This window comes from Leuciscus leuciscus, assembly GCF_965113295.1.
Source record: "Leuciscus leuciscus genome assembly, chromosome: 2".
NCBI lineage: Eukaryota > Metazoa > Chordata > Actinopteri > Cypriniformes > Leuciscidae > Leuciscus > Leuciscus leuciscus.
In genome coordinates, this window is record NC_138726.1 from 21,289,804 (window position 1) to 21,303,081 (window position 13,278).

The 13,278-nt window shown below is 46.2% G+C and overlaps 2 protein-coding genes across 7 annotated transcripts in view; both read left to right on the top strand.

Annotated features, from left to right (window-relative positions):
- LOC309485333 (B-cell scaffold protein with ankyrin repeats-like) overlaps nucleotides 1-13,278 on the top strand; it is a 111,334-nt gene that overhangs the window by 1,627 nt on the left and 96,429 nt on the right. The gene's annotated exons all lie outside the window — the stretch shown is intronic.
- Nucleotides 6-11,984, top strand: LOC309485721 (uncharacterized protein). Of its 3 annotated transcripts, none has more exons than XM_082152693.1 (3): nucleotides 6-3,275; nucleotides 8,515-10,073; nucleotides 10,337-11,984. In XM_082152693.1, exons 2-3 carry the CDS (start codon nucleotides 9,127-9,129, stop codon nucleotides 10,575-10,577), a joined length of 1,188 nt encoding a protein of 395 aa, XP_082008819.1. In that variant the 5' UTR covers nucleotides 6-3,275; nucleotides 8,515-9,126; the 3' UTR covers nucleotides 10,578-11,984. The 3 variants fall into 3 exon arrangements, with proteins under 3 accessions (XP_082008819.1, XP_082008818.1, XP_082008817.1); XM_082152692.1 differs by having other exon boundaries at nucleotides 6-2,381; nucleotides 2,571-3,275; nucleotides 8,515-11,984; XM_082152691.1 differs by having other exon boundaries at nucleotides 8,515-11,984.

The window sequence follows — 13,278 nt, forward strand, 5'->3', positions numbered from 1 at the left end:
TGAGGAGGTGAAGGTTTGGGGTTTTTTTTGGAAGTTGCTCGGTAGCCTAGATTGCTCCAAGGGGACTCTCCCTGTAGTATAAAGTAGCATAAGTCACTCTGAATAATTAATAGTAAATGAATAAATATTTCCCTCGAAGGACCTTAATCATCTCACAGGTAAATCTTAAAAGGTAATGCTCTGCCATTGAAACTCTCACTAGTAAATCTACTGTGACTTTGTGGCATTTTATGTCATTCAGAATTCCTGATGTGTGACATAAGGAGGTCTGATTTAGTAAGAGTGGGAATTAGACTATAGACTACACATTGAATTGCTGGTCTACCCAGCTGAAAGTATTAACCCCCATGAAGAAGTTGCATTGTGACAAATAGCTTGTTGTTGCAGGTTAAGCAGCACCTATGGGGGGAGTTTAATCAGGTTTACATTTTGCTGCTATAATTGGTGGTCTTGGAGACTTTAATTATGGAATTGTGCGAGGAGAGGGCCAGAGACAGAGGTGTTCTTGGCACATGTGAGGCTTCATTAGCCCTCCTATTCCTCCTTGATTATCCCTCCTCTGAAAGGGAATTACTATCATCCATTAACTACATCACAATCTGCAGTTATTTTGAGAATAATGTAGTTGACACATTTATGAACTGGGCATACAGTACAGACAGACCATTGTCATTTTTACTTCTGTCTAGCTCAGCCACTTTGGATGTTAGGGTATGAAATTTCAGACACTGAGATTGGATTTAAACTATCTTCATGACTATGAATTACAGGGCGTATTACACACAGTTCCTTACTTGACAGTACTACCCAATAGTGGAACACATCTCTCAGGAGGTTACTATTCATAAACCTGAACTGGTTTTGTTAATAATGCTTCTGAAATCCCTTCTGCAGGAGTGACAAGTTTGCCACATGTAGATATGAGAACACTGTGTACTGTATTATCCACTGAGTGAGAAGCGGTGAGTGCAATTATAGTGTATTTGCTACATCAGGTTTGAGACTTCGCCCCTTTTTTAAACCAGTGTTTCATGTGTAATGGAGACGAGAGTTTCACCACATGTAATGCCTGTACAGCTTCTTGAAGCTCCATCTTAAAAAACAGTTACGCAAATGAACAGCTATCTAATAAAGAACAAAGTGGTTAGTTTCAACTGTAGCTTTGCATACCATTTTACTCATATAATACTGTATAGCCTTAAACATCATTCAGATTATAATGACAGAAATGCAGCGATGTGCCCGTACACTGTTCTTTTACAGTTTGATGCGGTAAGAAGTGCTGCTTTTTGCTGATGGAGGCTTCAGCACAGGACAAACAATATGCAAATGTGTGCACTTCCTCATGCGTCAAACTCAGTACTTATCACTGAATATGTAAATCTTGATCACCTCCTCTGGGAGAAATTTACCTTGCTGTGAAAATGGTCACTTTGCAATGAGGTAAACATTCTCTTTAGCAGTTCTTATTATTAGATCAATTTAAAAGTGAGAGTAACAAGCAACAAATGCTTTTGAAAAATTATGTAAATATGTACATTTTAAAATAATTCCTCTGATAACAGGGGTGGTAAAGAAATGTAATAATGTGCTGGAAAGTACCTGCAAGTTTTCAGTGGTTAGTAAGAAAAAAATTTTTTTTTAAAGATGGGTAACACTTTATAATAAGTATACAGTAATAAAGTACTCATAAATGAATAATTTGTAAACTATTAGTTTATAATTAATACATAGTTTATATTTTGTAGACTCTAAATTGTTAATATACGCATATAATTAGCCTATATACAAATTGTCACATTTGCTTTTTAATTTAGTTTCATTTCCATGTCAAACTTGCCTCCAGTGGAATCCTTACACAAATGGCCCAGTGGTTAGTGTTGTTGCCTCACAGCAAGAAGGTCCGCCAGGGGTCCTTTCTGTGGAGTTTGCATGTTCTCCCTGTGTCATTGGCATGTAGGTCTAAAGACATGTAGGTTAGGTGAATTGGAGAGTCAAAATTGCCTGTGTGTGAGAGCCCTGTGATGGACTGGCCATCTGTTTAGGGTGCTTTTCCCTGCCTCTGGCATATAGAAACTGGGATAGGCTCCAGCCCTATGACCCCTAGATATTCCTATAAGGGATAGATAGATATGTAAAGAGTTAAATAGTTTTTTTAATGCTTTGTGTCCTAACACTAACCCTAACTGATGCAGCCAAATTATAACAATGTGATCTCATTGTCAAGCGATAAACATTGTTCAAAATAAATGTAGATAAACAGAATTTACAATTTTGGACAAACTATGCCCAAAATATACCATACCATACCATACCATACCATACCATACCATACCATACCATACCATCTTCTTCCGCTTATCCGGGGCCGGGTCGCGGGGGTAGCAGTCTAAGCAGAGATGCCCAGACTTCCCTCTCCCTAGACACTTCCTCCAGCTCTTCCGGGGGGACACCGAGGTGTTCCCAGGCCAGCCGGGAGACATAGTCTCTCCAGCGTGTCCTAGGTCTTCCCCGGGGTCTCCTCCCAGTGGGACGCGCCCGGAACACCTTCCCGGGAAGGTGTCCAGGAGGCATCCGGAACAGATGCCCGAGCCACCACAGCTGACCCCTCTCGATGTGGAGGAGCAGCGGCTCTACTCTGAGCTCCTCCCGAGTGACAGAGCTTCTCACCCTATCTCTAAGGGATCGCCCAACCACCCTGTGGAGAAAGCTCATTTCGGCCACTTGTATCCGGGATCTTGTCCTTTCGGTCATGACCCAAAGCTCATGACCATAGGTGAGAGTAGGAACGTAGATTGACCGGTAAATCGAGAGCTTCGCCCTGCGGCTCAGCTCTTTCTTCACCACGACAGACCGGTACATCGACCGCATTACTGCAGAAGCTGCACCGATCCGTCTGTCAATCTCCCGTTCCATCCTTCCTTCACTCGTGAACACAACCCCAAGATATTTAAACTCTTCCACTTGAGGCAGGAACTCTCCACCAACCTGAAGTGGGCAAGACACCCTTTTCCGACTGAGGACCATGGCCTCGGATTTGGAGGTGCTGATTCTCATCCCAGCTGCTTCACACTCGGCTGCAAACCGTCCCAGTGCATGCTGAAGTTCCTGGTCTGAAGGGGCCAACACGACAACATCATCCGCAAAGAGCAGAGACGAAATCGTGTTGTCCCCAAACCCGACACCCTCCGGCCCCTGGCTGCGCCTAGAAATTCTGTCCATAAAAATTATGAACCGAACCGGCGACAAAGGGCAGCCCTGCCGGAGTTGTCACGGTTGTTGAATGCATTGTTTTCTTCTTGTCTCGTGTCATTGTTGTTTATGTGTGAGTGGGCGTTGTCCCGCTCACGTGTCCGTCAGCGCTCCAGCTGATCATCATCAATCACTGTTCACAGCTGCGATTCATTTCCGTTCCTATATATACTCACACCATTCTCTGTTCCAGTGTCGGATTGTTTGTTGATGTCCTGTGACTTGCCGTGTCTGTTTCCCCGTGGAGTTGCCGTGTCTGTGTTCGCCTTGCCTTGTCTTCCTGCCGTTGTGTTCGTCATCCTTGGGTTCACCGCACTCCAGCACCGGGATTGGGATTCACCACTATCACCGCACCAGCGCACCACAGACCATCAAGTCCCTGCCTGAGTCTGAATCGCCGCCTTCCTGTTCTTTCTGTTGTGTGTACTTTGGAGAATAAATATCACTTTGAGTATCTGCGATTGCTTCCTGTTTATTCTATCATGACAGAACAATCCGACCATTCCAGCAGGTGGCGCCGCAGCAACGATGGACGACTTTGTTCGTGCAAGTATTCAAAGGATGGACGCTCAGGACCGCCAGCAAGGAGAAGCGGCGCGCGCGATTCAGGCTCTCGTCACGCAGGTGTCCGAGCTGACCCAGCGTTTTCAACAGCTGCAACCTCCCGCTGCGCCAGCCGCACCGCCCGTCCCTCCCACACCACCGATGCCCGCCTCCCAGTCCGAGCCACGCCTCCCGACTCCTGAGCCATACTCTGGTGAGCCTAACTTTTGCCGGCCGTTTTTGACTCGATGCAGCATGCATTTTGCTCTCCAGCCCAGAACCTTTGAGGGAGAGAAATCTAAAGTGGCGTTTGTCCTCACGTTACTGACTGGGAGAGCGGCACTATGGGGGACGGCGGTGTGGGAGAACCAAGAACCATGCTGTTCCTCGTTCCAGGAGCTCTCTCTGGAGATGAGAAGAGTTTTTGACCGCGCGGTTGCGGGGAGAGAGGCTGCCAGGGTCTTGTCTGAACTACGTCAGCGAGAACGATCTGTTTCGGATTATGCCATCGAGTTCAAGACCCTGGCGGCCGAGTGTCGCTGGAACGAGGAAGCGCAGTGGGATAGGTTCCTGCATGGGCTGGTCGACCGCGTCCAGAGGGAGATCTACGCCCTGGACCTGCCCCCCTCACTGAACGGACTCATCGACCTGGCTCTGAGGGTGGACGCCCGATTAGCCCGGGTCGGACCACGCGCTCCACCCAGCCTGCCTCGTGGGGGGGTGGAACATCAATGGTCCAGCGGCATGGACGCGGCCGGTCCCTCCGATTCCGAGCCCATGCAGGTGGGTCGAGCTCGGCTTTCCCGGGAGGAGAGGGAGAGGCGGAGATCCCTTGGCCTTTGCCTGCCCATTTCGCTAACAACTGCCCGGTAAAAGGCCAAGGCCGATAGTAAGCATGAGGCTACTATCGGGTGGGATCTCCGCCGAAAAGTCCTCATCTACGTCCACCATCCTCCCGGGAAGACTTAGATGGTCTGGTCACGATCATCACTGCACCGCACTGGTGGACTCCGGGGCTGAAGGTAATTTCATGGATCGCACCTTTGCACTGCAGTTTCAAGTCCCACTCAGAACACTTCCCCAGAGAATCACCGTACATGCACTCAATGGACAGTCACTACCTACCATCTCCCAGGCCACCGAGAACATCACGCTCATCACCTCAGGGAATCATGCAGAGACGATATCATTTTTCATCACGGACTCACATCACACACCCATTGTCCTGGGTCACCCCTGGCTCAACCAACACAACCCCCGCATTGACTGGAAACAAAGATCCATATCAGCCTGGAGCGCTGAGTGTCATAAGTCTTGTCTTGTGTCTGCCTGTTCTGTTGTCTCTGTTCCTGTGTTGCAGGAGGAAGCAGTGGATTTATCAAACGTGCCCGTGGAGTACCGTGACCTGAGGGAAGTGTTCAGTAAGTCAAGGGCTGCTTCTCTTCCTCCGCACCGTCCCTACGACTGTGCTATAGATTTACTGTCAGGTAAGTCTCCGCCTAAAGGCAAGATTTATTCACTCTCGGTTCCGGAGAGGGAGGCTATGTAGAAATATATTTCTGATTCTCTAGCATCCGGGTTCATCCAATCTTCCTCATCTCCAGCGGGGGCGGGGTTCTTTTTTGTGGGGAAGAAGGATGGATCGCTGCGACCTTGTATTGATTACCGGGGGCTGAACAACATCACGGTAAAGAATACTTATCCTTTGCCGTTGATGTCTTCAGCCTTCGAGAGGTTGCAGGGAGCATCCATCTTCACAAAACTGGACTTACGTAATGCTTATCATTTGGTCCGTATCAGGAAGGGGGATGAATGGAAGACTGCCTTCAACACCCCTAGGGGGCACTTTGAATACTTGGTCATGCCTTTCGGTTTGTCCAACAGTCCCGCAGTCTTCCAAGCGCTCGTCAATGACGTGCTGCGAGACATGATCGATCAGTTTATTTATGTTTACCTGGATGACATTCTGATCTTTTCCTCGTCTCTCCAGGAACACGTGCAGCACGTCCGACGGGTACTCCAAAGGTTGCTAGAGAATGGGCTTTTTGTCAAGGCGGAGAAATGCGCTTTTCATGCACAGTCGGTCCCTTTCTTAGGACACATCGTGTCGGCTGAGGGTATGCGTATGGATCCTGACAAAGTTAAGGCTGTGGTAGAGTGGCCAAACCCAGATTCCCGTAAGGCCCTACAGAGGTTTCTGGGGTTCGCCAATTTCTACCGGCGTTTTATTCGCAACTTTAGCCAACTAGCCGCACCTCTGACTGCCTTGACCTCCCCCAGAACTGCGTTCAGGTGGTCGGAAGCAGCCGAGACTGCTTTTTCCAACCTCAAGAGCCGCTTTGTTTCGGCTCCCATCTTAATCGCCCCTGATTCCTCACGTCAGTTTGTGGTGGAGGTCGACGCGTCAGAGGTGGGGGTAGGCGCAGTTCTTTCTCAACGCTCACCTTCAGACAACAAGATGCATCCATGCGCGTTTTTATCTCATCGTTTATCACCTGCTGAACAAAATTACGACATTGGCAACAGGGAGTTGTTGGCGGTCAAGCTAGCCTTGGAAGAATGGCGTCATTGGTTAGAGGGGTCCGGGGTACCCTTTATCGTCTGGACGGATCATAAGAATCTGGAGTACATTAGATCCGCCAAGAGGTTGAACTCCAGGCAGGCTCAGTGGGCACTTTTTTTCGGCCGTTTTGATTTTACCCTCTCGTATCGTCCGGGTTCCAAAAACGTCAAACCCGATTCTTTATCGCATATTTTTGATAGATCCGAACACGCACCTACTCCCGAGCGTATTTTTCCTGAGACCCTAATTATCTCTACGCTCACTTGGGAGGTCGAAGCGAGAGTCAAGAAGGCTCTAGAAGGGGTAACGCCTCCGATCCGGTGCCCATCGAACCGCTTATTTGTGCCGGAGGAACTACGTCCAGACGTTATTTGGTGGGGTCATTGTTCTAGTCTAGCCTGTCATCCAGGAGTTAGTCGCACCCTTTATTTGGTCAAACAACGATTCTGGTGGCCGCTTATGGCTCGCGATGTTCATGATTTTGTTTTGGCTTGCTCAGTTTGTGCTATTGGCAAGTCGTCCAATCGACCCCCAGATGGGTTACTCCAACCGCTGTCGGTGCCTTCGAGACCCTGGTCCCATAAGATTTTGTTACCGCCCTCCCACCCTCCCAGGGTAACACGGTAGTTTTAACCGTGGTGGACCGATTCTCGAAGGCAGCCCACTTTGTTCCCTTGCCCAAATTACCTTCAGCCAAGGAGACAGCGGTTGTAGTCGTTAATCACGTCTTTCGGTTACATGGCCTCCCGACAGACTTGGTTTCCGACAGGGGTCCCCAATTTGTGTCCAAATTTTGGCGAGAGTTTTGTAGGTTGCTGGGGGCGACGGTCAGTCTGTCTTCTGGGTTTCACCCCCAGAGCAATGGCCAAACTGAGAGAGCCAACCAAGACCTGGAGAGAACTTTGCGATGTACGGCTGCCAGGAATCCTTCCTCCTGGAGTCAACAACTGCCTATGGTGGAGTACGCCCACAATTCGTTGCCAGTGTCTGCTACGGGCCTATCTCCTTTTGAGTGTAGTATAGGATACCAGCCACCAGTTTTTCCCAGTCTGGAATCCGAAGTCGCGGTCCCCTCTGCTCACGCCTTCGTCCAGAGGTGTCACCACACATGGACAAGAGCCCGTGAGACTCTCCTCCGTGTGCGGGCGCGCACCAAGGCCAAAGCCGATCGCCACCGGTCTAGGCCTCCCGTATACGTCGTCGGTTCCAAAGTGTGGTTTTCTACTAAGAACATTCCGCTCCGCTCCGTATCCAATAAATTGGCTCCTAAATTCATTGGCCCGTTTTCTGTCACCAAAATTGTTAGTCCGGTGGCAGTCCGCCTCAAACTCCCTCCAGTGTACAGGAGAATTCATCCGGTATTCCATGTGTCCAAAATCAAACCCGTTTTTTTTCCCCGTATTAATCCGCCGGCCCCGGTTCCCCCACCGCCGCGTCTCGTAGACGGGGAACCAACCTATTCGGTACGTCGCATCCTGGACTCTAGGCGGAGGGGACGCGGATTCCAGTACCTGGTGGACTGGGAGGGTTACGGTCCGGAGGAGAGAAGTTGGGTTCCGGCTCGTGACATCCTGGATCACTCTCTTATCGATGATTACAATCGACAGGTAAGGGAGTCTGGGAACGCCGTGAGGCGTTCCTAGAGGAGGGGGTACTGTCACGGTTGTTGAATGCATTGTTTTCTTCTTGTCTCGTGTCATTGTTGTTTATGTGTGAGTGGGCGTTGTCCCGCTCACGTGTCCGTCAGCGCTCCAGCTGATCATCATCATCATCAATCACTGTTCACAGCTGCGATTCATTTCCGTTCCTATATATACTCACACCATTCTCTGTTCCAGTGTCGGATTGTTTGTTGATGTCCTGTGACTTGCCGTGTCTGTTTCCCCGTGGAGTTGCAGTGTCTGTGTTCGCCTTGCCTTGTCTTCCTGCCATTGTGTTCGTCATCCTTGGGTTCACCGCACTCCAGCACCGGGATTGGGATTCACCACTATCACCGCACCAGCGCACCACAGACCATCAAGTCCCTGCCTGAGTCTGAATCGCCGCCTTCCTGTTCTTTCTGTTGTGTGTACTTTGGAGAATAAATATCACTTTGAGTATCTGCGATTGCTTCCTGTTTATTCTATCATGACAGGAGTCCAACATGCACCGGGAAGAAGTCTGACTTACTGCCGGCAATGCGAACCAAGCTCCTGCTTCAGTCGTACAGGGACTGGACAGCCATTAGCAAAGGACCCCGGACCCCATACTCCCGGAGCACCCTCCACAGGCCGCCGCGAGGGACACAGTCGAATGCCTTCTCCAAATCCACAAAGCACATGTGGATTGGTTGGGCAAACTTCCATGAACCCTCCAGCACCCTGTAGAGGGTATAGAGCTGGTCCAGTGTTCCACGGCCTGGACGAAAACCGCACTGTTCCTCCTGAATCCGAGGTTCTACTATCGGCCGTATTCTCCTCTCCAGTACTAATTGCACTAACTGCCACAGACTTTTACAAAGGATTGCAGTTCTTGAAACAAAGTTACTTACGGGACCACCAAACCAGACGGAACACACATTAGAGCTTCGTTATGGACACCCTCAGCATATAGCCGTTGAGTCCCATGAAACTAGTGCTCCTCGACAGGTAGAGAAACAAGCCGATCGACTTACAAATCGATGGCACAAACAGGGAGCGAGACCCAAAGGCACTCGAGACATCAGATTGTCACGAGCATCACATATTGCCGCTGTAGCATCCTCTACCCTAGATACAGCTCTGACAAGGATGGCAAACACTGGTCTCCTACCAACACCTATACATCTTGAGAACAGATTTGAAGTACTAATGAATGTAAATGAGGAATCCCCAAACGTGATGAATGTGATCGAACACAGACTGTATCAGCCAGTAGCTAACACTGATGCTAACTGGCGCTCAAGGTCGAGCAGACAGCGGCACTCAGCTCAGAGCACAGCCGAGCCCAGGACTCTGATAGTGGGGGACTCCATAATCAGAAACATTAGCAGCAGGGATTCAACTACATGCTGCCTTCCACAAGCAACAACTTCTGATATAAACAGGGAACTTCAGAACATTCTGATGAAACATAAGACTGCAAATCGACTCATCATTCATGTGGGGAAGAATGATATTCATAAAGAGCAGTCAGAACTCCTTAAGAAGGATTTCAATGAACTTTTTGAAACACTTAAAAGACTGAAAGTTCAGACATTCATCAGTGGACCACTCCCAGCAAGAGGGACAAACAGGTTTTCACGGTTGCTTGGGCTTAATACATGGCTGCAAAAAACCTGCAATATAAAAGGAGTGAACTTTATTGACAACTTCAATCTCTTCTGGAGTCAGAGACAACTGTTTCATCAGGATGGCCGCCATCCAAACAAACTTGGCTCAAGACTGCTAAAGGACAATATCTACTTCTCCCTCAATCATCCTTCTGCAGTGTGTGTCAGTCTACTCAATCTGAACGGCACACACACACCTGGACACAGTATGAATGACCACAGGACTTCACTTCAGCAAAATGGACATGATGTTGACATATCACACAAGGACAATGATAACACCACTGAGCCACAACAACCTCTGCTCACGGACACAATCTCAGCTGAGCCCTGCCCACAGAGCTCACCACAGACAGACATATCAGAACTGCTCCAAGATTCAGCACCCAAGGACGACTTCCTGGAAAACAGCCAGGGAAGCCAGGACAGCATATCACAGCCTCCGATAACACCTGAGCAACAGCCCCTTTCACCAGATACTTTTTCCCTCTCTCCACCAACTCCACTTCTGTGCTTCTCACAGAAAATGGAAGAACTGGTGTATGCTGGAAGCAAACTATCCCACTCTTTTGCTGCAAGCCCCCAGATATCAACCAAAAAAACGGTGCCTGCCGTTTCCACCAAAGCCTGCGGGCCCAGCTCACCCTCCCCCTGCCTCTGTGAGAGCTCTTCGGCCTCTGCCACAACGCCAGGGCCCACACCCTCCTCCATCTGCTCGAGGTGAACCAAAAACAACTGATACCAGCTCTCAGTGATATGTGTCGGGTCCCCGCTATGATAACAGTAACTTTCTCAAATGTTTACAGAACAAGCGGGAACCCAGTGTGCCTGTATCTTTCTCTATTGCTGTTCTATTACAAAATAGAAAGTCTAAGGCCTTCAATAGCCGTACAGCAAACTCAACTTATCTGGTGCCTATTGCACGTCTAACTAAGATTGGTGTAGGGAAAAAAAGTAAGACTGTTAACCCTCTGAGGTCGGCAAACACGCCCCCGCGTTTTGCTGGATTTTGTTCACATTGTAGTACAATAAACTTAAATTACTCCGTCATTTATGGTTATACAGAAAAAAGAAATATAAAAAAAGAATCTGTGATATTTCTACTTTTGTATGTGTCCACTTACAATCAAATCAAAACATTGTGCTTTTGTAAAATAAAGAAAATAAACAGGGTGTGCATTCTGCCTCTCCGTCGCGGTGAACTTTTTTTTTCTTGAGCACGTCTATAAACTGAAACAAAACTCAGCGAATACTTGTCACACATTTATGAGCCATATACCTTTATACACATTTAAGTGTGTACTTTTAAATGATCGGATTCAAACTGAAAACAAGTATTCTCTGTTTAAGTAATTTGTATAAAACCAACAGGATGTCCAGTATCTCAAACGCTTGCTAATTACTTTTAATTCGACCACGCCCACTCGCGCAAAAGTGATTCACATGCAAATCGTCCACATGGAACGCGAACGCCCTCGTTACCTCAAACACAAAACACCAAAACACTTCACAAGTCTCTGCTTTTCGTCGAGTTTGGAAGACACGTCTGAGCTTACATTGGATTTACCCCCAGAAGAAGAAGAACGCGATTTGAAGACAAGAAAGATGTAAGGTAAGAAATTCTTACTTATTAGTTTATGGTATTGTTGCATAAACTTCACATTGCAGTTGAACTGTTGCTAGATATATGGTGAATATTATACTATTTAGACCCGTGTTTACTGTTAAATACTGTTTGTGGATATCTGCTCAAACATAGATATGTATAACCATAATGTTTAATATTTTGGAGCGCGATCGCGTTTGAATGTATCATATTTTGGAGCGCGATCGCGTTTGAATGTATCATATTTTGGAGCGCGCTGTGGGTTTGAATGTATCATATTTTGGAGCGCGCTGTGGGTTTGAATGTATCATATTTTGGAGCGCGATCGCGTTTGAAAGGAAAAATGCACCAAACATTAGGCTTTATGTTTTTACTATTATCTTATTTCATATCATCATAACGAATGGAAACATTTGAAGTAACATAAGATAATCAATATATTTTTCTCTAGCATTGTTACTGAAATCTTTTGGAAGATTTATAGGCTGCTATAGGTTATTGTTATAATTATTTTATGCAGTACTGCACATAGCTTATGCCTACAAGGCATAACAACCATGGTGTTCATTATATTATATATTGTTCGAAACATTTGTGTGTGTGTGTGTGTGTGTGTGTGTGTGTATTCTATGAATTTTAAAAACCAATTTTAACCAGAAAAATCTAAAATGTATTCCCAAAATCGTGCAGGCCTAGTTTCTCTTGATACCAGTATGTTCACTTTTTTTCTTTTCTTTCAGGGACCAGATGCAACTGAGTCCTGCTGACTTCAACATTCACATGAGTCTCTGTACATGAACATGGTAAAGTGAAAATCAAACACCTTGGAAATGAAAGGTATGTACAATGGTTTTAGGAATGGCACAAAGGTCTCTGTCTTTGAATCATTGTTTTCAATGTGCTCTTTTGTCATTTGTTGTGTATTTTTGGATTATGTTGTGTTGTAAATAAATCCAAACAATCTAAAAGCCATTCTTTTTTAAATCTCCTCATTCTTTGTGCAAGGTTGCTCTGAATGACAGGGCCTGATAGCTCCTAATAGGGCAGTTAGGGGAGTGTCTTTGTCTTTCTCAGGTGTTGAAGGCTTACATATTCATGAGATGATCACGCCTCTTCGCATATGGCTTTCTCACACAAAACACGTCTTAGAAATTTTAAATCAATATATTGTCTTATCTGAATGAGCAGTCAGGGTGATTTTCACATAGTTTTGGAGCAAATATTCTAGGCTACGTGATACAATTTTCAAAAGTCTTGTGAAGAAATAATCAGTATGGGTTTCATGGCCTTATTTCAGTGACAATTTCTTTTGGTATTTTCACAAACCACGCATAAATGTAATTATCTCAAAACTACAAACTTTTACATACATGCTGCTGATATATTATTGTAGCAGAGTTTGTGCTAAATACAGTGTAATAAGGCTTTAGCCATGACAATGTCACAAGTAACAGAAATAAGCACAAATGTCAGAGCATGTCAGAACACCTCCAGGGCCAGAAAACAGCTCAGACCTCAGAGGGTTAAGTTCAGTGGCGTATCCAGGACATTTTTACTGGGGTGGCCAAGATGGGACACAAAACTAGAGTGGGGTGGCCATATATACTATAAAATAATGTTAAGTAAACCTTTAAACTCTTATGAACAATAGAGGATTTTAATAATAGTAACAAAGTGCAAACTTTATTTTTAAATAATGGTACTATTTCATAAAATGTAAGATACAGTCACAGGCCTATTTAGGAAATGTGTTTACTATAGTCTGTTATTAATTGCCATAGTGGGGGATATGATTTACTCAATTAACTTGGCCATTAACTTGTCCGAAAATGCATTTGTGTTTATCTGCAAAAAGGTTTACATACACTAGATTGCAGCCTAGGCTACTGTTAATGTAAATATAATGTTAGTGGTTTGTTTTTAAAGTCTACATTAGAGACCTGCGCAGGGCGGATTTCTCACTTAATAATTCCTAAAAAGCTGACATCTCAGTTCATCGCCATCTCACAAATCTCTGTTATTATC